The sequence below is a fragment of the Corvus hawaiiensis genome, chromosome 16 (assembly GCF_020740725.1).
Source record: "Corvus hawaiiensis isolate bCorHaw1 chromosome 16, bCorHaw1.pri.cur, whole genome shotgun sequence".
Lineage (NCBI taxonomy): Eukaryota > Metazoa > Chordata > Aves > Passeriformes > Corvidae > Corvus > Corvus hawaiiensis.
Window position 1 is genome coordinate 1,881,299 of NC_063228.1, and position 26,452 is coordinate 1,907,750.

The 26,452-nt window shown below is 40.5% G+C and overlaps 2 protein-coding genes and 1 long non-coding RNA gene across 6 annotated transcripts in view; 2 read left to right on the forward strand and 1 right to left on the reverse strand.

Moving 5' to 3' along the window:
- VWA3A (von Willebrand factor A domain containing 3A) overlaps positions 1 to 4,107 on the forward strand; it is a 26,649-nt gene extending 22,542 nt beyond the window's left edge. For all 3 annotated transcript variants that reach the window (XM_048321167.1, XM_048321168.1, XM_048321169.1), the window contains 3 exons: positions 107 to 204; positions 569 to 632; positions 1,699 to 4,107. In XM_048321167.1, the coding sequence (XP_048177124.1) occupies positions 107 to 204; positions 569 to 632; positions 1,699 to 1,704 (168 nt within the window). In that variant the 3' untranslated portion in view covers positions 1,705 to 4,107. The remainder of the gene's footprint in view (positions 1 to 106; positions 205 to 568; positions 633 to 1,698) is intronic.
- LOC125334370 overlaps positions 1 to 25,564 on the reverse strand; it is a 30,313-nt gene extending 4,749 nt beyond the window's left edge. Inside the window, exons 1-3 of one of the 2 annotated variants that reach the window (XR_007207127.1) lie at positions 25,413 to 25,564; positions 20,098 to 20,351; positions 1,755 to 16,604 (exon numbers count right to left, since the gene is read on the reverse strand). This is a non-coding gene — a long non-coding RNA (uncharacterized LOC125334370). Of the gene's footprint in view, positions 1 to 1,754; positions 16,605 to 20,097; positions 20,352 to 22,770; positions 24,748 to 25,412 lie in introns of those variants that run through there. The other variant, XR_007207128.1, reaches the window with a different exon arrangement.
- Positions 8,741 to 20,364, forward strand: LOC125334369 (putative short-chain dehydrogenase/reductase family 42E member 2). The gene is made up of 12 exons (XM_048321175.1): positions 8,741 to 8,829; positions 10,972 to 11,207; positions 12,077 to 12,172; positions 12,946 to 13,006; positions 14,772 to 14,890; positions 15,244 to 15,319; positions 16,336 to 16,418; positions 16,939 to 17,076; positions 18,147 to 18,212; positions 19,006 to 19,069; positions 19,398 to 19,471; positions 19,672 to 20,364. Exons 2-12 carry the CDS (start codon positions 10,977 to 10,979, stop codon positions 19,873 to 19,875), a joined length of 1,212 nt encoding a protein of 403 aa, XP_048177132.1. The 5' UTR covers positions 8,741 to 8,829; positions 10,972 to 10,976; the 3' UTR covers positions 19,876 to 20,364.
- Positions 25,565 to 26,452: the final 888 nt, after the last annotated feature.

Genomic DNA, 26,452 nt, shown 5'->3' on the forward strand with positions numbered 1-26,452 from the left:
AGTAGCTAGGAGTAGGGAAATTTAGAGATTAGGCTCAGTTAATTAAGTTGGTGAAAGAGAAAAAGATAGGTGCAAGTAAAGTTAACTATTTTAACTATGTTTTCAGGATCCAGTTTTCCCTTACTTTGAAGGAGATGATTTAAAGAAACTTACTCAAGAAGTAGCAAAAGCTCGAAGTTTTTTAAAGCAGGCAAAATCTTGGAGGTGAGTATTTATCAAGAATCTTTGTATTTGTTATTTCATGGAATGCAGACAAGAATATCTGACTCCCAGTGTCTGTTATATAAAAAATAGATCTGGAGAATTGTCTAGAATAGGAGTGAAGGGCAATTAAATTCTACTGATCATTATGTTTCTTCATTGTTATCATTCCTAACTGCCAGTGCAGAACCAGAAAGCACCAATTCAATAGGAATAGCAGGCAAAAGTACCTGCAAAAGCTTTAAAAAGCATTATACCTACTCGTTAAAGGTCACACAAGGACAGGGCTAAACAAAGACTCCGAGGTACTCTATGCCTCTGTGAAAAACTGCTGTAATTCTTTGGGGTTTGTTTTTCTTTCAAACAGATTATTGCTTGAAAAATGGAAGACAAGCCAAAAGGACAGTTCTAGCTTTCAGAAAAGTGCTCAGGTAAACAGTCACCACATTTCCATCATAGTTCATGTATTTCAGCAGAAGGGTAGTGTTTTATTAAATGTATTCATTTCTAGCTGTGACTTTTTCCAAAGTTGAAAACATTTGTAGTGATTTCAGTTCTTAGCTGAGATAGTCCACAGTAAAACCCAGTATAACCAAAGAACAGTTCAAAGAGAACTGTTAGGGGCGAAAAGAGCAAGGCAGATGTGTATTTGTAGTTGTTAATGGTCTAGCAAGCAGTTAAGCACATGAAGGGTTAGAACCAGATGTAACAGCTGTAATAACAACTGCTGCATGGGCTGCATGATTTATCTGTTAAATGAACAAGGCTGACTGAAAAAGATCCCATTAACAGCAAAGACAGCCTCAGCAAACATGGGACTGTCATTACAGAGTGGTGGGAGGCAGCTGGGCAAACCAAACCTCTCACAGAGCCATCCTGCTGCTTTTAAATTGGCAAAGTCTAAACTGCTGGGTGGAAGTACTTTCTCAGGGTTAAACAAGACACAGGCATTTGTCACAGAGCTGTTTGAGGAAGAACAGAGGGCACACAGACAGGTGCAGAGTTGCACTAGAGAACGTTGGCCTTCCAAGATATTCATCAAGGATTGTGCATGATTGAGAGTGTGTAAGGGGGTGTTTGAGCATGTAAGAGTGTGTCAGTGTGTCAGAGTGTGTCTGAGAGTGCAGAATTCAACACTGAAGGGCTGATCGCTCATGAGAGATGCTTGGAGAGGGAGCAGATATAAAACCATCCTGTAGGAGCAAGGAAGTTGTTCCAGGCATGCAGAAATAAAGGCTGCTCTTCCACAACTATCTCTGTTTTTCAACATTTCAAAGAGAACTGTATTGCTGGTAAAGTGTATAGGAGGGTATTCCTGTTAAAATACTCCAGAGTGCATAGCACTGTAGCCCCATTAAACATGTAAGTAAGGAAACTTGATTTCAGTTTAAATTGTATTGTTTTTCCATTACAATTTTGTGAATGGTGGTAGTGAGCCTATGCAGTTTATATATTTTGAGTTGTATTTTAAAAAGTATTCATGTGCTTCACTTGTAGGATTAAATTTTAGACGAAGAAAAGATGGTGAAGAGGTCTGGAATCATACCACTTACCTGCTTCTTTTCAAAGTGTGCTCAGAGCTTCCAGCTTCAAGAAGAAAAAGAGAAGATTTATTCTTTGTTGTCACAAGTGCTGGCAAGACAAGAAGGTGCAGATGGTAAGTGCTGCACTGACTCCACCTGCAGATTTTGCAGGATTCAAAGTAAATCAAGCCCTGAACTCTACGAAGTTTAAATATAAGTAGAGGATAGTTTTCAATATAGCTAATACAAATTTTAAAAGTGTATGTATTTCTAAAATAACCAGTAGTTACACAGGGTCACAACTTTTGTTTCTCTTCTACTCATCATATTAATAATTCCTTCAATTAGTTGCTGGTATGCCTAAATTGTCTTTTTTGTCAGTTGGTTTGAGATTTCTTTGCCGGTGCTTATTATCCATAATAGTTGGGACAGATGGCTGTGATGTTAGGAAGAGAATTCTTTATGCCAGTTTTGCATAGAAAGTCCAAGAAATAACCTTAGTGCAGAAAACAAAGCTTGTAATTCATGGTTTTGCACAGAGAAGTTTTGCTAATAATTATTTCAACTCTTTGCTTTTCATGTTGGCAGTAAAGAAAGATTTAGAGTTGATGATTCAGAAATTATCAGACATGCAAGAAAGTAATACCCTGTTGCTGGTGTAGCCTGGTTGTGTCTGTATAACCAGACACTGCCAATCTTCTGAGCAATTCTGTTCTTACACAGTTCCTGTCTAGAAAGATTTAAAATATGTTTGCTAGTGCTAGTTGATTTATGAAATATATTTGTTTTTTACTGATTTCTGTAATGACAGCTCATTAGTATTTTGTAGACGTTCACCGTTGTCTTTTAGAGGGTTAGAAATTCATCTCAGGTGTTTAATGTATGTAATATAATAAAAATGGATTCAGACTTCAAAATTCAGATACTCGATCTGTGTTTATTCAGAGCCATTTGCATCTCCTGAGTGCCAGCTTATGGGGATGACTGGGTATCCTGTGATATGGGAGATGGTGTCTTTTCTGTCCCTTTATCTCTTTTATCTCTACAAAGAATTGAAGATTATTTCTATCATAAATGTATCTTTTTACTGTTGTATGCTCTGAGCCAGGTGACTCCAGCCTTCCATTGTTAGTACCAGCCTTCACTGGAATACTGCAGTTAAACTGGTGCTTTGTGCTATGCATCACCTTCTGTGATTTTGTTTGTGGATGTCTGTAACTGCTGAAATGATTTGATATGAAAATGTTAATTGTAAATTAACAGGATTGGTTACATTTCTGTTTGGGGTATAGAAATACTAGATGATGATCACTGATAAAATGAGGATTTGTACTAACAGAAATGTTAAAACAGTAAATCCAGGTAGAAAGGATGAGCTTTCTGTATTGCCAAAAAGGGTTTCTTATTAGTTCCTTGGAGGATTTAAGAAATGTCACAGTACTGCAGCATAGATTCTTACATTCCTATAAAAGTACTTTAAAAGAACTTAAAATGAATTACACTTATGCAGGTGTGTGGTATCAGAGGCTCTTTGTGAAGTAAGATCATAATGAACATGTTGGATTTTGCAAATGTGGATAAGCATCAGAGTATTTCAGTCTGTTGTGTTAGATTGCAATTGTCAGGGTCTTTTTCCCACCATACAGTATTTGGTGTTCAGAGGTTTTACTCCATCAAAACAATTGCATTTACACAGTGTCTCCGTTGGCTGATAGTGGATCTGTAACCCTAAATTTGGGGCAGCCTACATGAATACTCATCACTGAGCTGTTTGTTTCAGCTTGGACTGGGCGTTTGTTTCTGTGGGCAGAGCACAGCACGTTGCTCTGGTTCTCCTGAGCATGATCTCACACTCGAAGTAGGTGTTGGGAACCCAGAGCCTTCTCTTGCTGGTGGTGTGAGCTAAGGGCTTCTCAGCCTCCTGTTAAGAAAAATGCAATGAAAAGTAAGGAGCAAGTGTTGATGTTAGAATTTGTATGAGCACAGAAGCTGTAAAATAGTCAGATATTACAGCATTGAGCCATTGCACCCCATCCAAGGTCTCTTCTTTTGTGTGTTCAGCCTGTGCAGCCGAAGCCATGTGGTCTTGCAGGCTGGTCAGCCCTGCTACCTCCTCAGAGCAGCTCCTTCCTTTAAAATACAGATTCTGTCTCCTTACTACCTACCTGGAAACTCCCATCCTACGTGCTCCTATCAGTCTGAGGGCTGCTCAGCCAGGAAGACATTTTCAGCAGATGCCTCAGTGGGGATGACCTGAGTAATACTCGGTTTGTGACCTCAGTGTCGATCTGTCAGCTCTGTGTCATTTGCTTTCCTGGTTTGTGCTTGCTGGAATGCAACTCACTGTATTCAAGACATAATAAAAGAGGAGTTTTATAATTGACCAAATGCATATTTTTCTGCCAGCTCGTTTGCAAGTCATGTCATTGCTGTGACTCACTGAATATGCTGATTTGTGTGCAATGAATTAAAGACAAATGGCTAAAGCAGTTACTACCTCCACGTGTGTGCGACCCCCTTCAAAAGAGTGCTGCTTTCACAGCTGGGAATTTCCGTGTGGAGCAGCTCATGTACTGCTATAATTTCCAGTTTCCAGCTGCTGAGCTGGGTTTAACTGGTGCAGATGTTCACAAACCATTCCTTAGCAAGGACTGGCAGTTCAGGAACTCCTTTGTGCATGGTTCAGCCTTAGCTGCTTCAGGGGACAGCTTCCAGAAGAGGGGTGGGACAGCTTGGCCAAGTAACAAATTCCTCCATCAAAATATGCCTGAATTTGAGTCACCCCCAGCAGTTCATGCTGCTTCAAAGGAAGGTAATGGCAGTGTGTGGTGTCCTTTAGAATTCTGTTCAGTAAGAATTTCTCTGTGTCCTGTAAGCATGTTGCTATTAGTAGCATGTATCTAGATCTGTAACCACAAAGTTCCAAGACTTTAGGCACCCAAATGTGTCAATACGACTAAGTCACTGGAATTTTCACTGAATCATTTAAATGCATCTAAATCAGATGTATATCAGGTGTATATTTCATTCCATTGAACTTTGATCCTCTGTGAAGCCATCTCAAACAGATGCTTATGAGATGTTTGCTTCCTGATTAGTTAAATAATATGAAGAGAGAGGAAGAAGGGAAAATTCAATTCCAGAAAATTGCCAGCATCAGAAAATACCCTTTTCCTTCCCTGTCTGTTACAATAATGATCATTTAGGTTTTAAGTATAGAAGTAATTTATAAGGAGACTGATAATCCCTGACTCATATTATATGAGACTTCATCTGTTAGAATCTTAAATGCTACCCAGAATTTGGTCAGTAGCTTAGGCAGACCTTGTAAGCCACAAGTTTATATCCTTTCAGTGACATGGGCTGCCTCTGTCACCATGGCCACTCCCAACGTGGTACCAAGGCTTTTCCAAATAGAGAAAAAACTAGCAAATAACAAACCTGTTGGAAGTGGGGTTATAATCTCTTTCAAACTTGCATCTGTATAGTTTGTTTGACACTTTTGTTGTCTCTGATTCCTGTGTGTAGCAAGCCAGGCTGTGATCCCTGCTAATTGTATAGAAACATGCCTTTATTCAGTACAATGTAACACAGTATTTTTATTTATGATGCATTTGTATTCCTTCCCTTCAAATTTTGCATAAACTCTCCTCTTCTTTAACAAGACCCAAGGGCTAATACAGGGATGTTCATTGGTGCTGTGAGAAGTTGCTTTGTTTCTTCCTGTAATTCCATCCTGACTTGGCAATGCAGGCTCAGAGTTATCATTTCATTTGACCTGTAAATCAATCTGTGTAACATGCAAAGTAACCACGAACGCAAAGGAAATGAGAACAAAGTCATTTGAAAAGCATTTTATGTGGCACGTTCCAAGGCTGTATTTATGTGTGCTTTATTCCCTCCATGAGGAAACAGTGAAATATGCAGAACTGTAACACAAATACACAAAGAAGCAGGGAAAAGGAAGGAGAGAGAATATTTATGTATGTTAATGAAGAATGGAGGGATTTAAGAAGAACCTGATCTCTTAGCTTTGCAGCGAGGAATAAGGATCTGCATCTTCTTTTCATTTCTGGCCTGGACTTAGAGCATGACATGGGTAAGTTGCTTTGCCTCTGTGTCTTACTCCTCTAACTTAGCAAGGAATGTGAAGAATGTTGTATTATCATAACACTTTGGGTATTATATTTGTTGTTGCATTAATGTTGTGTTGGTAAGCGTTTTTAAGGATGACTTCATGCCTTAGAAATATTTGATATGTACCAATGTTTAGCATTTGGTTATATGAAAAATATTCTGAAGCTTCCTTTCACAAATTCAGATCCCATGATTTATCTTTTTGACCAAAAATTATAAGCACAGCTAGACATAATTAGAGTTCTATTCTTTTCCTCTTTTCCATTAACATTTCAAGACCTGATTTAAATGTTTTTTAATATTTTTTATCTTCTCTCACATAAAGAGTGAACATCTTACTGTTGACAGTTCCCTTCTCTCGGCTCTCTGCTGTTTTAGACTCAGTCCTTGTTATGAGGGTGATTGTTTTTGTAGTCACAAAGAGATAAGTACCCTTAGTCAGAAGTACTTACACCCTACAACAGCTCTGCCCAGACTCCTCTGGAGCTGCAGAGGGGATCAGTGCTCTGGCACCCTGTCCAAACGAGTCTCACCACTCTGAGTTCACAAACTGTCAGTACCTGTGATGGGGCATCTGCATGTGAACAAGTGCACAAGGAGGTGCTCAAACACATGGCAAGCTTGGACAACTCTACTAATTGAGGGCTTAGATTCTGAAAATTTTAGTAAGTTAAATGAAGAGAGGGTATTTTTTATATTGCAGCTATTTCAGCAAAACCCTGTCCTTGAGTAGCTTTAAGAGAGCTTAGTCTCTTCTTTTCTGCTATTCCTCTGCCTTTGGGCCCTCCAGAATGTCCCATCCTGCCTGTGACTCACGCCAAATATCTGGCTGTCACCTTAACTCACACCTCTGTCAAGCTCTTCATGCTCTGGTTACGTCTGTTAAAGGCTCCTTTCTGCATAGTATCTGCCACACTTGAAAACCATTCTTCAGGTTCCTGTTAGCTCACAGCTGGAGCACAGCTCCTGTTCTGTGGCCTGGGAGGGCAGAGCTGTGAAGTTCACAGGACCTGTTGAGTGACAGAGACTCAGACCTGGTCTCCACATCTGCCTTCTGGGCCATGGTTTGAAACCCCGCTGGGGTCCAGGACCCAGCAGTGCCCGGAACTAGCACAGGGACCAGGCTTTGTATGCTGGAGACAGAGATTGTCTTGTCTGTCTTATGCCAAATCCTCCTTACTCAATTCAGGCTTGGCTCTACCAGCATGTGATTTGAAATGAACTTGTGTAAGTTCCTGGGTTCCTCTATGAAACAGTGCAATTACATTTCAACATTGCTTTACCATGTGGATGTCAGTAACATTTTGGTAAGCCAACACAACATTTCAGAAATGTGGACCTTCTCCATGTAAATAAATGGACAAACTGTCTGACACCTTCGTGCTGTATTTTATAGTCATCTGCTACAAGTACTGGATGTTTTGTTTGTTTCTATGTGCCTACATGACCTATGACTGGTCACAGGAGAAAAAGTAGAAAAAGGCAGTATAGAATTGTGATTCAAGACCAAAAGCAAGCTCCAATCTTAATGCAGCAGCTTTTCTCCTTGTAACTTTAGCTTCTGTTTCTTTCAGAAATACTAAGCAGGATTCATTGAATAAAATATGGGCACCCCTCTTTACTAAAGGTAAGAGAATAAGCATAACAGGAGAGGTACAAAATACCAGTTCTGAGAACTCCTCTGAGATGTCCCCTTCTTGCCAAGGTGGAAACCAAAGCCAAGTTAAAATACTCTTTTGTTAAATTTCACTGAAGAGTGAGGGATTGATATCCCCTGAATAAGCTGACCAGCTGCTTTGACTTGTGAAGGAGCTCTGGAATAGTTCAGCGAGAGAATGGGCACTTTATTTCTTGCATTAAATGGGGAAAACTGTCAGTGCTGTGGACAGCTCAAAACAGAGAATTTGGTGTTCTTGGGGGTTTTACTGTGAGCTGAGCTTGTCACCCAGCAATCCAAGAAGTGCAGATTAATTTGACAGGTTCAAAGGTGCCAGTTCTAATGCCGACTGTAGGGACTTTGGAACATACACGTTATGCTAAGATACATTTTCCTAGGTGTCAGTTTGAGTTCTTGTCAGCACATGAACATTAAATTACATTTAAATTGCAATTGGTTACCTATGAACTTGAGATATTTCTAACATGCCAACACTGAAAATTGTAGTAATTTATATTTAGATGTGGGAGTGTTTCTTTAGCATCTTAACTACTGTTTTGAGACTTAATTTTAGACACACCCATTTAAAAATGTTGGCTTTGATTTCTCATTGTTTAATTTGCAAAAGCATATGTGTTTTAAAAGTGCTTTAAAACCTTAGGACAGAGAACATAAATAATTATTAATAATTTCATTAATTCATCCTTCATTTTAAATGCATTATTTAACAGTAAATCACCTTTTCCTGTTCTGGTGTGCACAAGGTAGTTTATTACCTTCATTCATCTTGGAAGGCAGAGAACAACCCTTGTGCCTCTCTGCAAATACAAAACTGGGTTGGGGATGGAGATAGAAAAGTCAGGATGAAAGTGCTGTGTAGCACTGCCAAACAGGATTTTTGTTTCTTCTCTAGTACAGTTCTTCTCTATCTACAGGAAAACTCTAGTACAGTTTATCTACAGAATAACAATATACCAAGGGTATATTTATGTTGTGTAGTGTCGTACACTTTTACCAGGTCAGTGAGAGGTACCATGCTGTTAAGAATGGTCTGATGTGGAGAAATTTTTTTTTTCCTGAAAAGGAACATAAATTATGTACTAATTAAGCCCTGCCCTTTTTTGGCTCCCAGCCCAACCACCAGCTACAAAGGAGCAGGAACAGCAAAAGGCCTGAGCACACGTGAACTTCTCTGTCTGCCTGAGAGTACCTGATGCCCTTGAGTCACGGATTGTCCAGCAAAGAGAGATCTCACCCTCCTACCTGGACAGGAAGGACTGGGACAGTGCTGACAGCAGGATTCTACCACAGGTACTTACTACTACTTTGGATATTTTTAAATATCTGATATGTTTGACTCTTAACTTTTTATGGGAAGTAATTAGAACACTTCTGGTATTTGAAATGACGGTAGGGGAGCTACGAGCAACTCACACTGCATGTGCTGCATGAGATGTAGCTGTGCTTATCATGCAGAATACATTAATAAATCAGAATAGCTCCTATAAATTCAGAGAAAAAAGAGCTACTGATTCTGGAAAGAATTATTTTTTTGAAGAAAGTTGTTTACATTTGAAATTTGAAAACAATTTTCTAATTCCATGAAGCAGATTAATATATTAATGCTATTAGTGCTTTTTAAGAGATTTCTAAAAAAAAAAATCTTTAAACTCTTTTATGTGACCTCCAGCTTACTTAAATCTTCATGAGATACTAATGACAAGTATTCAAATATATACCATTTGTCAAATGTCTTTTTGTAATATATGTGATAAGCTTAACTTCATGTCTCCTTACAGTATATAAAAAGATGCTTTTTCTCAGAAGACAAGGCAAAAGAATTTTATATGGCTTAAGACTCCTGCGTAGCATAATCCAGGAGTACAAATTTATGTCTCCTTGCTTGAACAAGACAGCGTACTTTTTTTAGTTGTATTATAATAGTTCTAGTTTAAATTTTGTTTTGAAATGTGGATTATTTTTCATTTTTGAAATGTCAGGATGTTTTTCAACATAAGGAGCTTGTGTTTTACACTGTTATGCCACTCACTTTGCTGAATTGAGTGAACTGACATTGGTGTTAAAGCCACGTAACAGCATGGAGAATACAGTAATTTCCTGTGTCTGAAATCTAAAAATCAATATATAAAATAAGAAAAATATTGCAAACAAAATTATAAAATATTAACTAAGCAATAGCAAAGGTAGTCTATAATTTTGTGTGCTGTGGCTGCATTTTGTGTTACTTTTCTAGAATTTTTTTGTCACCCTGGAAGTGACAGAGATGCCAGCTACCAGCCATGCCCAGTTTCTGCCTGAGCTCTGCTGAAGCCTGGTGTAAATGGCTGAGAGCGAGCTGTACTTAACTAAGAGGTTCCTCTCATATGAGGACCTCTCCCCCTATGAGAAAACCAAAATAATCTGCAGAGATTGGGTCCATATTCCTGTAATAGCCTGCAGGCACTCAGTTTGGCTCCCACTTTACAGTGACATGACTGATTTCAGATTTATTTCTTCTGGGTTTCTGTTTGGGGGTGTAACGGCCTAGATCCTAATGTGCAAAGGCCAAGCATGGAATTAGGACAACAGGGGCTCTCTGTGTGGGAGAATTAAATGGACTCATTTCTTGGACAACACTGTGGTCTGGAATACCAGTCACTTGAGGTACAGAAGATAAGTGAATTTCTAAACAGAAGTGATTAATGTAGAATAAACCAATTTGCAATACAGAACAAGGTGTACAGATGGGTAACTCCCATGGAGTTGTTATCCTAGAATGATACTCTAATCCGTTTTCCCAAGTAGATGAACCCACAGGGCAGATGGCTTATCTCTTCTGCCCCTTGTCAGTTTAGCTGTCTTTGAATGCCTATCGAGAAAATTTTGGTCAAAAGTTAGTGAGAACTGGACAGAAAACGGAATATATTTCATGTATAACCAGAAAAGCTTAAAATGGTAACAAATTTTTATCATTGCTGAAGACCCAAATGTGAAATAAAGTGAATTTTAAAAGTAGAATGAATCCTTCCTTATATTCCTTATCTAACGTCTTGGTTTATTTTCCTGAGTAGTAGGATAACATCTATTTGGCATTAATGCATCAGAAGTTAATGAGTTTTCAAGGGTAAAATGTTTGATTGAACCAAGCATTCAAAAATGCAATCATAGCTGTTAAGGTTAGGTAATTATAATGGCTCTAAAATTCTGTAACTTCTCTTCATTCTATATAATATGACATTTAGTGATATGAGGAAAAGACTAAATCTTGGAATATAAAAGTATTCAGACTCATTACACATTATACATAGCCCATCAGCGAAATTATGTATTTATACATTTTAAACATATTAAGATAATAAAACTAGTATAGGACCATTGTAATGTGAAAGTAATTGAAATGACCCAGATCTCAGAGCACTATGCAGGAATTTTCAAGAGATTTCTCTGTTGCAGTCGTGATGCCAGAGGGGTTCACAGAAAAGCTCCACAGCAGCCAACCCTGTGAGAGCCAAGTGACGGAGCCTGCTGGGCTGCTGGCTGCCAGGAGCACCAGGACAATGGTGACAGGAGGTGGGGGCTACCTGGGATACAATCTGGGATGTGCCCTCGTTAGCTCAGGAGTTGCTGTTGTGCTGTTCGATGTACGGAAACCTAAATGGGAAATTCCAAGCGGAGCGGATTTTTTCAAGGTATGTTACATGTCTGATGCTTCATTGTCAAGGCTTCCTCTTAAGGACCTTTGATTAAAACATTTACTGAAAAGCCTTTCAGGACAAGTTCATTACAGGAAATAATATAGTATCTAATATTTGGAAATACCTGAATTCTGAACACCAAGGTACTATATTTTCATTGATATCTGTATGTATGGGGAGTACTGTTAATGTAGCATTACCTGGTATACAAAAATGCAATATAATACTCTAACCCCACCATAGCATTTAATACTAGATACAGGTGTGTCCAGTGATAAATGGAATTTCATAAATGTGATTGTAATACACTAATGTACACTAAATAAAGTATTAAATCCATATAGAGTGTACTAGGGTTTTCACTCTTGTGTAAAACTGTAATTAAAGTTATCATACAGTGCACCACAAATAAACCTTAAAAAGAGACATTTGTGAAGGCAGCACAGATCAGGTCTCAAGGTGCCAACAGAAATGGGGTTCTCTTATTTGGTGATTCCAAGGCAAACAGCTGAACCCTTCCTGCTGTGATTTATTGTCCCTGGGGCTCGATTCTCCAGCCCTTGCTGCTCCCATTCAAGTCAAACAAGTTTTGCCAGCCTGGAGGCTGCAGGAGTAAGCGTGAAAATACGCGTTATAATCAAAGCCAACAAGAGTCATCTTTGTTTTGCAACAAAATACTGGCAAAATTCTTAGTCATTGATTTTTCTGCCTTGTTCATAATGCTTTATTTAATTGTTGTTAAGTACTGTGAAAAATAGACCAGAATAGCTTTAGATTTTCCTTACTGGCCATAGTTAATATAGTTCTAGAGAGAATGTAAGGAGCTCTGCCTGTCAAAACTCCATTCTTTTCTCATTTTACAGGGTGATGTGAGGGACTATGAAGCAGTGTTCAAAGCATGTGAAGGGGTTGACTGTGTTTTCCATGTAGCTGCATGTGGAATGTCAGGATTGGAACAAGCAAGTACCATTCTCCTAAAGTTTTCTTTGGTTACTTTGAGAAAGAAAAAAATTGTCTGCAAGTAACAAAGAATGTAATTTTATGGTATTTATGTCAGACAGAAATTGTTATAAAGGTCAAGTCATCCATACAGGCAACAAGGGAGGTATTCCTTAAATAATAAAAGTCAAAGTGTGAAAGCAACGTACTACAAAATATTCTAGAAAAATGAGATCACAGTTTTAAGATCTTGGATAAGAAGGTACAGTCTTTTTCTCTGATCTGAAGAAGAGTGACAGCATTGCTCTAAAACTAATACTGATGCATTTTCTTCTTGTGAATTCAGTCATGAGGAAACAGACTTCAATCAATATGTTATGCTGAATAAGAGTGATATTCACAGAGGGTGTTATCAAAAAAGTCATGAACCTACTGATTTATTTCTAGGAACAGGACAGATTGCCACTGGAACAAGAACTTGTGAAAGCTTTTAGGGAGCATAACCCTGCCTGTAATTCTTGTTTCTATATCATGGATTATCTGGGGTGTGACAAAATATTGAAGCATTGCTATTTCCCTTTAGATGCATTTTATCTTTCATTTTCAGCTTTCTTTACTGATACACTAAACAAGACAATAAACACAAGAACTGCTAGAAATCACTGTATGTCAGACAGAACTGTAACAAATATTATAAAAAGGCCTCAGCTATTCTAGATCTGGCAATTGTAACCATCATATTGTGAATGTTACTTGTTTGATTAATTAAATCTTGTGCAAACTTTATTTCTAGCTTCAAAAGAAAGATCAGATTGAATCCATAAATGTTGGCGGCACAAAAATAATAATTGATGGTAAGTACCTAGATTTTCTTTCTCTGCATCTGATCCAAACCATGAATTAAAAAAACTTTCTAACTGGATGTTTCCTGTGAAGATCAGGCACTAAAATGAGGCTCTTCGCTCCCTCCTGTCAGAGCATGATGTAAACCTGGGTGTGCAGGCCCCAAGCAGGTAGACTTGCCACTGGTTTGAACTGGGGATAGATTTTCAGTGGACTTCATTCCTTGGCAGTCCAACTAAAGCTCTCTTCCATGTACTGGTTAATTTTTTTCCCTTTACTCTATGTAATGGAGCAGTGTTATCCTCTTTCCTCATAGAACTAAGATGAGAGCTGTTGTACTGTTTGTTGTATCATAAACATTTGGTAGCAGGCACCATAGAAGTATATTTAGCTATTATTTTATCACATTAATACAGAAAATCTTCCATCCTTTCTGCTCATCTGTGATCCCTTTTTATTACATACTGATTTTTAACTACTGTCTCTGCAAGATGCCAGTAGATCTCTTTCAGTATATTCAATTCCAGAAAGAATGTTTTCCGAGTGTACTGTAAATACCAAAGCTACTTTCTCTTTGTTTTTCTTTCAAAAACCAAATGGGGGGAAAGGGAAAAAAAAAGCATAAAAACGGCAAGATCAGTTTTTATTTAGACTAATTTTCATGCTGCCCGTGTGTTATTCCTGGAAAAAAAATGCAGAAATGGAATAGTAGGCAAGTAAAGCTCTAAATGAGTTAGAAGGAAGAGTTGCCACATACTCCCTTCTTCCCACCCCAACCTCCAAACCCACAGAAACACGTCACGTCAAATTTCCATAGGTTCCCAGCAAATCAAGAGGCTGGGAGGAGCATGAACCTGTTCATCTACATTTTAATAATACACCTTATTATTGTATTTTTTCTCAAATATTTACAACAATAATTAACATTTATGATTTTCAAAATGAGCCAATGAACCAGCTGGAAAGACTGCCCTGTACATTCTAAACATTCCTGACTTTGAATATTAATTCACTTCCATTTTAGGAATATTGTTAAATAAAAAGGAAATGTACATTATTCAAGTTTGCAATGACATATATGCAGCAGAATTTAGCTACACAAGACTGAAATCTGTAATTAAGTCTTTGTTTTGCAAATAACATTAATTTTCTTTGTATTTGAAGCACTGCTGATTATACACTAGCAGGGTGTGTTTTCCTGTTAACACATCATTTGTCACTTATGAGCAGACTGAGACAAAGGCAGTTTTGTGGCCTGTGGGCAGAGCTGGCCTGTGCTCCTGTGTGACTGCATGTTCCATCAAATGGGGTGCAAGAGGCAGCTCATGGGACCCAGGGCAAAGCCTTGGAGTGGCTGGTCCCCACAGCACTGCCCCAAGGGCTGTCCCACACCAATGTTCTTACTCATCTCCTTTGTATTCAATTTGTAAAATGAACGTGTTTTAAGAAAGGTTTCTCAAGGAGGAGTTTTTCCCCCATGAAGATAATTCCTCTGTCCAGTTGATGACTGCAAACCAGTGATATGATAGTTACAGGTATGTCATCATGAAACATTTGGTGACCACAAGGTGTAATATTCACATAGCAGATATTTGGGATGAAAAATTCCAGCTGAATGGAAGATAATATTATATTAAATGATAAGGTAATGTTAAAATTGAAATAATACTTTTTTCCTATAAACATAATGTTTGCTTTCAAAAAGAAAATCTGCCAGTTCAGTTATTTCTCCCTTTATTTTTGTTTTAAAATAATTTATTTTGTGTATCATTGTAGTCTGCAAACAAAGAAATATCCCTAGACTGATATATACCAGTACAGTGAATGTGGTGTTTGGAGGGAATCCTATAGAAGAAGGAGATGAAGAAACTGTACCATATTTTCCACTGGAAAAGGTACTTCATTCATGGCATGGTGTGGCATTTACTGTGCTCCAAAGGGTAGATTGTGCCAAGGCTGTTCTGAGAGCAGTTGTTTCACTGCAGATGTTCTCAGTACATTCAGCTCAAGAAGTGAGTTAAATAAATACTAATGGACTTAAATTCCCTCTGAAGCTAAGCTTGTGCCACTAATTTTTAAGTCTGTTAAGTTTTTTGTCATAGACAAACTATATATTTACTAAATCTTATTATTTCTAGTTTTGTTTTGCTCAGCTGATACCTGTGAGCTGGCTAGATTGAAATGTTGTCAGTCAGAAACAGTAAGTTTAATATAATTTAACAATTATCTTATTCTGCTTTCTTTATAGCAATTTAATCATTATTCTAGAACCAAGGCAATTGCAGACCAAATGGTTCTTGCTGCTAATGGAACTTTACTAAAAGGTACATATAAAGTATTTGAGGGTTTTCTATCATTAGGAGTGCTAATGGGCATTCCTTTCTCTGGTTGCTCATTTATCAATAGGATACTTTAACTGAAATAAGGATTTATTTGATTCTACTCCTCTCTTTGATGGATAATTAGCTGTTCTGATAATACCAATCTGTCAGCACTGTCCAATGGGTCCTTCTTGTAATCCCACGGCTCACAAGTGTCTGGGGAAGAATAGTCCCAGTTTCCTAAAGAGATTGGTAATATCAGGGACATGTTGACTTCTAGTCAACATGAATAGTTGTGGCTAAAAATCTATCTGAACATGGCAAGGGAAATACGTCTCCTTGCTTTTAGATACATATTTTGCTATTCCTACTGATTTCTCTTAACAGAAAAGTTGGCAAACGTAAGCTAGGTGGGGATTCAATTTTAGCATCCTTGATTAACTACTGAGCAAATGCCTATGACCTGATATTCTTGGCCGTATGAAAGGTGTCATTGTGCCTGTTCTCAGGAGTCAGAGGAGTCTGCTTACTCATTCACATGTCAATCTTAAGAGTATTAATTTTGATTTACAATATTCAAACTCATTTGAAAGCCTCTGTTTAGGAGACTTCTTCCATTCCTTTATGGCGCCCTTGATCTGCAAGCAAGCACGGAGTCTGGATATAGCAAATTGAGTGGTCTGTTTCCAGTATTGCACATGTCTAGAGTGGACAAATATAAGTTGTAAACGTCTCTCTGTAATAAATAGAAAAAGTCAATCAAGCAGGAGGAAAGTTTGATTTGTCCTGTTCCTATTCAAACTCTTATGGGATTTGGTTTTCCAGGCTGCTAAGCTCAGGTCTGTCACTGCTACTGAATTCAGTTTTGCACAACAATGAAATCAGGTTCCCAGGAAGCTGAACCACACGGAATGGTCAGACTGAGCCTTAATTTTGAAAGTGTAAAATTCAGACAGTATGTGTCAACCGTATGTTGCCATCACAGCTGTCTAACAGTCACCTGTTGCTCTCTCTCCAAGGAGGGGACAAGCTCCACACATGTGTGCTTCGCCCACCGGGCATCTATGGACCAGAAGAGCAGCGGCACCTGCCTCGAGTAGCCGTATGTGTTTTGTAGTCAGCTCTGGAGGACACCACGAGTAGTTGTAAGGGCATAACACAAGTGGGGTACCTTGATTGCAGTTCTTAACCATTCCTGCAGGAATGTGGTGAAAGCTCAGGGACAGGTGATGTGGTGCAGGGTAACAAACAGCAGGAAAGCAGCACTGTGGGCCAGGATCAAGCTGGGCTTTTCAGTGAAAAGAGAAAATGGAAGGCTGAAATGCCATGGCAAAAGAAGTAGGTTTGCATCCCTATTGTTTAATGGAAATACTGTCTTTTAAATATGCACTTTAGTTTCTGCTATACAGTATAATGTCACCATATTTTGCCACTGCCTATCAGTGCAACCATCTTTGATTTACAAAACCACCCACTAGTTGGATTTTTTCTTGTGACACCTTTCTTGTGTTGCAATTGTACACAAATACAGCAAGTTCCAAGTATTTGGGTTGACACAAAATTAATGTTATACTGCATAATAAAGGTATAATGTAGTTATCTCATGTTTTCTGTTTCTACAGATAAATATCCAGCGGAGACTTTTTAACTTCAAATTCGGGAATCACAAAGTTCAGATGAACTGGGTTCACATAGGAAATCTAGTGCAAGCTCATTTACTGGCTGCTGAGGCTCTCACCTCTGAGAAGGGCTACGTAGCTGTAAGTAAACAATATAATCATTGTGAGTTCTCAAACAAGTTTAATTTTTGATGTTTTGAGACCAAAGAGTCTCCAAAAAGTCATATGCTAAATTCTCTAAAATGGTGTGTGGCTCCACAAGCACATAGACAGTGCAAATGCAAATACATTTTGCTCGTATCTTGATGATGTTTTTGTTTGGTTTGAAAAGACACAATTTCCTGGGTTACTGGAAGAAACTGTATTTTTAACTAGCTTAATATATTCACCATTACACAAATCTATATATCTGTTCTCTTGAAAATAGGTTCTGATCCTAGATGCATAAAATTTAGAGCAATCGTTCTGAAGCATTCCAGTTGAATTTTCAGAGCTGAAAATTCCAAAAAGAGACGTACAAAATTAATGGACAATTTTAAAAGGTTTTTCTTCTTGTTCTACTGGTCATAATTGCAACAGCAATCTGAGGACTGTGAAGCATTAGAGAACTGACAACGTTGCAGCAGCTGCTGCATTCACAGTTCTTGAAGGTACCAGATTTATTTACATTGGTAGGAACATACAGACAACAGGTAGACACAGGCGAACATCTCTCCGTGTGTTTTCTGTTAGTTCAGTGCTTGGAAGCCTCACAGCTGTTTTAGATTGATGTCACTCCCAGAGTCCCAGGTTTGCTTGGGGTGCTCAGGTGTTCCTGGTACTCAGAGCTGGGCAGACCCCTCATCCAGAGCACAGCCGGAACTTGACCTCAGAGCTGTGTTTGTTAAATGTTGTCAGTGCTGCCCCTTCTGTTGCACTCACAAAGGTAATTCTGTGCCCTGCACATCATGAAGAACATCGTGCTCCAACAGCTGGGCTACTACAGGGGGAAACTGAGCTCTGATCTACACTACAGCATGGTTAATCATCATGAGCTCTACCACCACTGTGGGGTTACTGCAGTGAAGCCCAGTGAAGGCAGTTTGCTCTGTGTACATTCACCCTGTGCATGTTGCTCACAAAATCATGACATGTAGGTAGGTATGAGAGAGACAGAAAATGCCATCCTGTGCACAGTGTTTTGTCACTGTTTTTCTCTGCTTCTTTACCAGAGTGGTCAGGCTTATTACATCCACGATGGTGAAAATGTCATCTTCTCTGAGTGGATCGTGCCTTTGGTATGTACTGCACAGCCCTGCAGCTCCCAGCACCTTGTGGGCAAAAGTCCTGTCACTGACTGACACACCAGGCCAACTAAATGAAGTTCAGTGCACAGGAATTACTGAATTACTTAACATTAAACTCAGTCCTATTCTTCCTGATTATCCCAAAGTTCCACTGGTGTAAAGGGAAGTTTTGGATATATGTAACTGGAGTTTGGCCTTACTGCTTTGAGAGGCCCAGAACCTGCTGCAGAACAGCAACATTTCATGAAGCAAACCCACAGTGCACAGCAAGCTCTGCCACTGGCACCTGGCAGGACTCTTACAGCCATTGCTTATCCCTTTGTCCGGGCACCAGCTGCAGCACAGAAGGGAAGCCCATTCAGAATCCTATCTTAGAAGCTAAAAAGACACAACACTATATTTTCAGAAATATCAGGCTGGGATTCCAGGAGCATGCCAAGGTTTGATCCTGCAATGCCATCAAAGAAAATGACTGCAGTAGAACAGTGGGCCTGTATTTAATTGTAGTTCAGTATTCCAGTCTGGGTCACTTCCTTGGAAGTGGCCTTTTATTCCCCTTTACTGTACAATTGCAGATGAAGGGTGGGAGATGGACACCAAAGAATGAGAAGTGGGTTTCAACTGCATTTCTTACCACCAGTATTGACAGGGAGACTAGCTGGAAAAAAAAGTTTAGATACAAGTTTTATAAACACTCTTTTATTTTTTTCCATTTTCATGCCTCATTGATACCCTCAATTTGGTATAAGTTCTCTGTTATTCTTTCCTTTTATACCCTTTTTAGTTTGAAAAACTAGGCTACAGGAAACCTTGGATACATATTCCTGTTCTCCTGGCTCATATAGCAGGTAAAAAAAAAAGAATATGTTCTTAATTATTGTGGGTTGTTTGATTTTTTTTTTTTTATTCCTATGAAGCTACATAGTGGTTTTATAAAATGCAGGGGCCCAAACTGAGGGAATTATTTAACTTAACATTATTTTAATTGAGAATAATCGCTTGTGCCATGTGGTATTAATTGTACCAGATAAAGTTTAAAGGCTAGTCATAAACTCATCATGTACTCTATAAATTAAACAGTGCCTTTTACCAGCAGGAATTACAGGATGTACAATGTCAGCATTGTCTCAGTTTATTGTTACCCAGATGTCTCATTAAGTAATTTTTGTTACACAGCCACTGTGATGGAATATCTGCACCTGATACTAAAGCCAGTTTTTAGCTTCACACCTTTCTTGACAAGGAATGAGGTAAATATATAAAAAGAGATAATGTTTATATATTTCTGACTAAAATTCTCATTAGGTATGTGATACACTCTTTGGATTGTCAGCATTACAGCTCTGTTTTCTGTTCTTTCCATTGTAGTATCGTTGTTGATATATTCTCCTCCAAGTTCTAGAGAACTGGATATTAAAGTCACTTCCATAACTGTTCTTTTGGATTTTAGGTGTGGAATGTCACTGTAACTCACACTTTCCGAATAGACAAGGCACGAAATCAACTCGGTTACAAACCAAAGAAATTCTCATTCGCTGATTCTGTGGATCATTATCTGAAAACAAGACCTACCTGCCAAGAAGATCACACGTTCATTAAAATGGTGTTTGGTTTTGGCATTTTGTTAAGTTTGATCATTCTTTCTTTCTTCTAAAATCAAATAACCACCCACCTGTTCCAGGAAACCTCATTTTGTTTGAGTATTAATGATCTGGTTATAGTACATTCCTCAGCCACTCTGGACTTTCTTATTCATATTACTATGATGACACCTCTCCGATCTCATTAAGAAAGAAAGAAAATAACCCAAAAAACAACTACAAAAGTGAAAACGTAGGACATATCAGGAAATGTTCCCCAAGAGCAACACACTTACATCAAAGGAGTTCACCACAAATGGGTGCAGGAATACTTTTAATGGATCTTCATTAATTAATGGTTTCATGCTGGGAAGCATTTTCTAAAAATGATGATTCAGGAGGGTGAGAAGTTGGAAGAAGAGGAACTGTCACAGGACAACAGTGCTGTAACAAGTCCAGTAGCTCCAATGAAGAAAAGGGTGACTAAACAACTCTTCTGATGAAGCCACAGCTACAGCTACTGTCAGTTAGTCTGAGGAGCTACAGAGACCTGGGAAACAGTGCAAAAAATATGGAAAGTAAATATTTATAAATAATAGGTGATTAGAAGAATGAAAATCCTATTTATGTAAAAGTTTTATTGTGCTAAAGCTTTGTAAAAAAATGTAGTAAGTATCATTATGTGTGTTTGTAAATCAAATAATATGCTTTAAATGCAATAATAAATAATAACCAAATACTGTTTTTAAGGAGCTTGTGGGAAGGGAGTAGTTCAGCCAGCTGTTACTGCTCCCTGGAGTCACATTCACCACAACCACAACCCTGTAGCAGTGCTGGCACACACCGTGTGTTCAGGGAATTGCATTTTGGGGTGAGCAGACAAGCCAAGGACCAAGACAGGAGTGAGAATCCAGCCTCTCTCTTTTCCCCTTTCTTAAGGCTTACATCAGTTGCTTCATGGGTGGATTGCACTGTGTGAGCCACCTGTGCTACATGTACACACCAGGTGTAGCTCTGACAAACCTTAAAGATGTTACGAGTTTTTTCTTAGAAACCAGCTTTGCTCTGACCAGCGAGTTCTCCCTCTCTTGGTCCCCACATGAATCAGGAGCGCTGGATTTGCCACGGTAGGTCATGGAAGACAGTGATGGAAAAGCTCTGCCAACTGATTATCTCCACTCTGTATTCATTTTGTCTTTTGTTAGCATTTTACAGGATTTTTAAGACCAGTAGACTCTCTCTTATGGAGAGTCTCTCACTAAATCTAAAGAATACGCAGGAGAGCTAACAGCAACCCTGGAAGAATAAAGGTTACAGGTAAAAGACAATACACAGTGACAGGAAAATGCATGAGCAGCCACAATTACCACTGCAGCTTGAGTGAGCAATGATTTGTTTTACTCTGTTTTTTTTTCTTTTCACTAAACAAATATTTCTGTGTGCAGTGAAAGCAGTAGAGTCTGCTTGATTATGGATCTGCAGTTGGAGATTATCCTTCTCCATACAAAGTGAGCTCCCACTGTACATCCTCCTTTACATCTTCCTTCAGTAGGGGCATTTCTCAGCCCTCTCTCCTATTCCTGGCAATTGACAGGAAGCTTAAAGAAGCTCTGTATATATGAGACCTTAATCCAGGTTTGATTAAAACCAGTTCAATTCACGATTTATCACTACAGAGCTGCAGCTGACCCAGCAAGTGCTGCAGGCAAGAGGTACTGTGAAAGCCTTTACTCCCTAGAAATGCAGAATAGAAAACCACAAGTGTAAAGTTACTTCCCAGTGAGAGCATTTTAGCTGCATGCAAACATTCAATTTGGTTCTAAGTTACTTATTTATAAATCTTTCACATTGCTTTTATTGGACTGGTAGCTCAGGATGCATCCCAGATTACACCAACACTTTTAACAAGAGTGCAGGCTCTGACCTTGTTTGGATGATCCTCAGTTAGGACTAACCAAGGAATTCACTGGCTTTGTGGTTTTAAGTCCCTGTGGAGCCCCATCATTTCAGTCCTGTAACACCAAACCTGTGGTTTGTTATTTTGGGTAAGATGCTTTTTACATCACTGTTAAAACAGCACTGATTAACAATAACTGGCTTTTATTATTTCAGCCATCAACTAAGTATGCAGTTACACATCCCTTAAAATAGCCTAACAAAATATATTCAACTTTTGCCAGCCCTCAGACTACCACACCACCAATACAACGAACAACTTTCAGTTGCTTTCCAGCACTCCACAGCACGCTGTATTTTCTTACCTAAACCTCACATGCTTTCTTCTCCCACTCAGCAACCTAGAGCGGTAGTTCTCCCAAATACTCAAATATTGGACTTACTAAGTGTTACTTCATTAGAATGTAAAAGTCTAGGCACAGGACAAAAATTAAAGCTGTGAGCAGAAAAGTAGAACGGAGCTGACCAAGGCAGCCCCTGGAACCATTGATTCTTGTGCATCATCCCTCTTGCCCAATGTCATCCTTTGTTCAGCCAAATGCTTCCTTATTACAGGCAAACTGATCATTGTCACTCCTGGACAGGAAGCATCGTGTTGAAGTCCTGCAATGGAAACACTAAGTGCAAAACAATCTTTTCATTCAGTACTTAAGAGGACGAGCCAATACTTCTTATTTATTTCATTAGTGTTTCCAATATTCATTTTAATATCAGCATCAGTGCAGTAACTGGAATTTCCTGTGAATAGAGTAACAGTAATAAAAAAGTTTCCCAGAATATTTTACTACTAATAGACTTGTTCTTCCTTCAAAGTATATCCCACAATAAACCAACAGATGCAAACATAAACTAGGATATTCTTCTGGGATAAGAAAATTTCTTCCTGAATATTTCTTTACCGTGCTTCCCTGAACTGCAAGCTTCCCCTTCAATCACAGCCAGTTTTTCAGAATAAACCACAAGTTCAATTTTCAAGAGCAACAAGAAGTTACTGCATGTCCATATTAGCCCACCTTTCAAGAAACACCTCTTCCTCATTCTCAACATCCATCTTCCACATCTTCAGTTTTCTATTCTTCCTCCCTAAATTCCCCATATGAAATAGGTCAGATAAGCAGCCATCCTTGGAGGGTCAAAACATTCAACCCCTTATATTGGTTATAGCTTAATTTGACTTTTCCAACAACAGATGACAATCTGTGAGATCAGACAGTTCCTTCTCGTTGCTGTTGTTTGCTTGTTTCCAAACTAAAGGCAACCACAACAAAACACTCCCATGTTAGAAGTTCCCTTAGAAGTTCCACATTAAATTCACAGTCATGCTCAGACCCTAACACTCACTGAGCAAATGCAAGTGGCAACAAGATGTTGCAGAATGGGTTAAAAATGAGGAGATGAAAGATACTTCAGACTACTACTTGCAGGGAGAGAGGAGGGGGAGATAATCACCTTCAGTTTGCAACTCTTCTTCAAGCATACTTGGTGTAATCAATTTCACTACAGCTACACAGTCCTGAAGTATTTTTACTAATCTGTCAGAAGAATACAATTAGCACCAAAAAGTTTCAAATTACTGAAATTACAGCTTTGATATTCAAATAAGGGATGTGCAGCCCTCTCAGACACAGCAGCTGCAAAGTCGTCTGAAAATACCCTCATCTCATTTGAAATACTCAACGCCCCAGCCGTGCTGCAGTACTGTCAAACCAAACACAGGAAAGGGAACAGAAAATCGGACCCAACAGTGAGTCTGAGTGCAGGTTCATGTGCCTCTTGCTCTCTGCATGTGCCGATCTGCACACCTTTACTGCTGGTGTCAGTAACTGATCTCGGTGCAGCCACCACTGCACTCCCCACTCCCACGCCCTCATTTTCGCTTCCTCTTGCTCTTGAACAGATTCTGAACACTTCACCACTTGTGAGGACTTTTTATAACCCTAAAATTCCACATATTAGAACCTACATTGGAAAAATTATCTACAGGCTTGCTTGGCTTTCTAAGATGATTCTTATGCAACACAAGAAGAAAAAACAAGCCAAAAAAAGAAATCCCCACAGAAATGGTCAACACAATAGCTCTCTCAGTTTAACCACTGATGTAAGCTGCAGCCACAATGGTTTTAAGGATACTGGCGATTTTTCTGCTTCTGTCAACATTATCACATTTGTATTTAGTCCCCCATCCATGTGACCAAAAAAAGTAAATAAATTCTACAATGAAAGGATTACACAGCCCGTAAGCAACAATGTCTTGCTGTAGAACACATCAGAGCTGACACCCCACTTCTCTCCCCAAATGAAGAGCCAGGACAGCTCTGTGAGAACTTCTTTCCCTTCAGTAAGCAGATGCTTTAAAGCTTGTTCGTTTACTTGAAGACTGTTGAAAAAGAGACTCAGAAAAGGCTAACTTAGCGATTTTAATATAAAGCAAGCTTTCACCAAAAGTACTGTACGTCATAACTCTATACCTTTAGACTCTTAAAGACATATTTGTTTTCTCCAACCATTTGTTCACCTTTTCACTGAACTATTCTCCTTTCTTTCCTTGAAATGGTTGATAATACTCTCAAAAGAGAACTATGTAAGTAACTGCAAATTGAGCAGCCTTGCTGCCAGCTTTTTAAGTTTACTTCTATGTGCTTAAGAAATTCATTAAGCTTATCTACCAGCTTTACTTTCTGTAAATATCACAACTGGCTATCAGATTGAAGCATCCCAAACTAGGAAGATGCACCAATAGGCCCACCTCAGCCTTATGTCACGTAGGAATGAAAATTTCTCATGTCACTGCTAAATGAAATTAAAAAGTACCAAAAAGTGTCAGTTCATTAGCTATCACAGCTCTGGGGAATAAGGCATGGTCCTAACGGTATAGAATAACCTGTGTGAAGTGATTCCATTACCATCAGGAAAAAATGTGAGCAGTAAGGATTGCGGTGAAGTGAGATCACCCGAGCATGAAACAGTGCCAAGAGTCTCCAAGTTTTAGGGCTCTCACCTGCACTACTCTTCACTATGAGGCACCTGTATGGGCACTATGTGACAACAGTGTCCCCACACCACGGGGCCCACTAAAACCAAGGTAAAACGACTTGCAAGCAGTATCTGCGGAGACGGCTTTCTGTTAAAACAAGAAATTCGTCTGTCCCTCCCAGGGTCCCCTGCCCATGGCCCCAGAGAACCCCTCGATGCCGGGTGTGCCCGCGCTGTCGGGAGGCCCCCGGCGGCCGCGGGGCTGGCACCGGGCACGGACACCTCAACCCGGCGCTATCGCCTTTCGGTCCCTTGGCGAACGCTCCCCGAGCGCACCGCCCGCCCTCGGCGTTCACGGGACGGGGTTCGCTGGGCTCCAGCCCGGCGCACCGAGTCCTACAGAGGCAAAAGACGGACCGCGACCGCCGCCGGCGCAGCCCCGCCCGCCCAGGGCCGCTCCGCGGCCGGGTCTCCCCAGCCCCGGGCAGAGGCACCTGCGGCCGGGCGGGACCCCGTTCCCTACCCTTGGCACCCCCGGGCCGCGGGTCACGGCTGCTCTCCCGCAGCCCCTCGCTGCCGTTCTCCCTCCCCTCCTCCCTCCCGCAGGCACGGACACAGCGGGGCAGCGCTGCGGGGCGGCGGCGGCGGCCCCGCGCCGTGTCCGGACGCGCAGCGCCGGTACCTGTGCCAGGGAGACGCCGCGGCCACGCTGCTCCGGCCGGGCCGCAGGAAGGACGCGCCGGGCCCGCCCTCGCCTCACAACTTCGGCAGCGTCCCCAGCCGGCCCCGGGCAAATCCCGGCACCGGATCCGCGCCCGCCCGCCGGACGGAGCCGGAGCCTCCCCCGCGGCACACGGCAGCGCAGCCGCGCGCAAAACCGGGCGCGGAACGCGGGAGCCGGAGCCTGCTCGGGGCAGCTGCAGCGAAAACCCGGAGCCGGAGCCCTCGGCCTGACACGGTGGCCAGCATCCCCCACTGCCAGATCCCGGCCTCTCCCTCACCTTCCCTGTTGGCCCTGCTTCTGCTGGGGATGCTTCCAGCATGGCAAACGGTTATAGTTCTCCAGTCTAGTCATGATACAGGTGGGGGAAGTCCCAAAACAGGAGGTGAACCAGGTCTGGGCTCAGTTGCAAAAGAATTGGGCACAAGGCCCAGGAGGAAGCAGCACATGAGCCCAGCAGGATGTCCTGACCTGACGCATCCTCACAGCAGTGAGGAGCTCCCCTGGGCTCGGCCTCCTGCTTCCCTCCACTCACAGGAAATTAGATGCCTGCCCAGGCAACTCATGGCTGTACACGTCCTTCTGTCTGTCTGCTTGTACTCAGGGGAACAGTGGCTCTTCTGGGGGAGGGTAACCAGAAGAAAGGGATGAGCAACTCTTATGGTGGGAGAACCTATGAGACACCACAGGCAGCAAGAGACTAAGCTCTGTCCAACCTGGCCTTGGACACTTCCAGGGATCCAGGGACAGCCACAGCTTCTCTGGGCCTCCTCCCAGGGAGGAATTTCTTCCCTACAAAATGACCTCAGCCATTCCTGCTGGAATCTCCCACATCCAGATGGGCTCCTCTCTGAGGGCTGGTGCTCCAGCTCAGCATTTGTGCTCCTGGTGAGGCTTTATTTCCTGATTTTCACTTACAACAACCTTACTTTAAAATCAGGAAATGATGTTTCTCTGGATAACTGGATGATCCAGCCTTTGCCCTTTACTCATCACATCTG

What these genes read in the sequence shown, in the direction of transcription:
- LOC125334369 (XM_048321175.1), top strand. Translation starts at nt 10,977, where the DNA reads ATGCCAGAGGGGTTCACAGAAAAGCTCCACAGCAGCCAACCCTGTGAG. An exon ending in CTGAGTGGATCGTGCCTTTG is followed by an intron (nt 18,213 to 19,005) that starts GTATGTACTGCA and finishes TACCCTTTTTAG; the next exon opens with TTTGAAAAACTAGGCTACAG. An exon ending in CTTTCTTGACAAGGAATGAG is followed by an intron (nt 19,472 to 19,671) that starts GTAAATATATAA and finishes TTTGGATTTTAG; the next exon opens with GTGTGGAATGTCACTGTAAC.